This window comes from Tupaia chinensis, unplaced genomic scaffold, assembly GCF_000334495.1.
Source record: "Tupaia chinensis unplaced genomic scaffold, TupChi_1.0 Scaffold000465_1, whole genome shotgun sequence".
Classification (NCBI taxonomy): Eukaryota; Metazoa; Chordata; class Mammalia; order Scandentia; family Tupaiidae; genus Tupaia; species Tupaia belangeri.
The window spans coordinates 2,787,508-2,788,074 of NW_006159974.1; the positions used below are offsets into that span (position 1 = coordinate 2,787,508).

At 55.7% G+C, this 567-nt stretch overlaps 1 protein-coding gene across 1 annotated transcript in view; it reads right to left on the minus strand.

Annotated features, from left to right (window-relative positions):
* LOC102479614 (paired immunoglobulin-like type 2 receptor alpha) overlaps positions 1-566 on the minus strand; it is a gene marked incomplete at its 5' end in the record, with an annotated part of 14,918 nt that extends 14,352 nt beyond the window's left edge. The window contains one exon of the mRNA XM_027774646.1: positions 233-566. Within this exon, the coding sequence (XP_027630447.1) occupies positions 233-566 (334 nt within the window). The remainder of the gene's footprint in view (positions 1-232) is intronic.
* Position 567: the final 1 nt, after the last annotated feature.

Genomic DNA, 567 nt, shown 5'->3' on the forward strand with positions numbered 1-567 from the left:
GGAGCGAACAGTGAGAGGCATGGTTAGGGAAGGCAGCTCAGGGTTAGGAAAGATTAAGGAGAGAAAGAAAAATGTTGGGAAAGCTTAAGACAGGGATCTAGGGGCAGGGACAGAAGTTAGAGAGAAAGGTCAGAAGGGGTGGGGCCTGGGGGGATGTCTGGGGCCCAGGATACCAGTGGCCAACAGAAGCCACACATGGGGTGAGCCTGGAGCTGCGAGGAGCTGGACTCACCGGGTGTGACAGTGAGCCTGGTCCCCTGGATGGACTGCCACACTTTCCTCTCTTTCTTGCCATTGTTCAGTGTGTTCACATGAACCTGGCAGAAGTACACGTTCTGGTCCTTCAACCGAAGGCTGGAGATCCTGAGGGAGCCGTTGTTCTGACCCTCCGTCCAGTTCAGGGTCAGCCGGTTCCTGTAATCCTCATGGGTGAAAGGCGGGGTGCTGCTGAAGAAGATTTCTCCATGGAAGTTGTGCCGCCTCCAGTGTATACTCACTTCGGGATCTCTGGGTAACTCCCACGGGTGATAGAAGGAGAAGGGGATATCGATGGAGCCGCCCACGGGG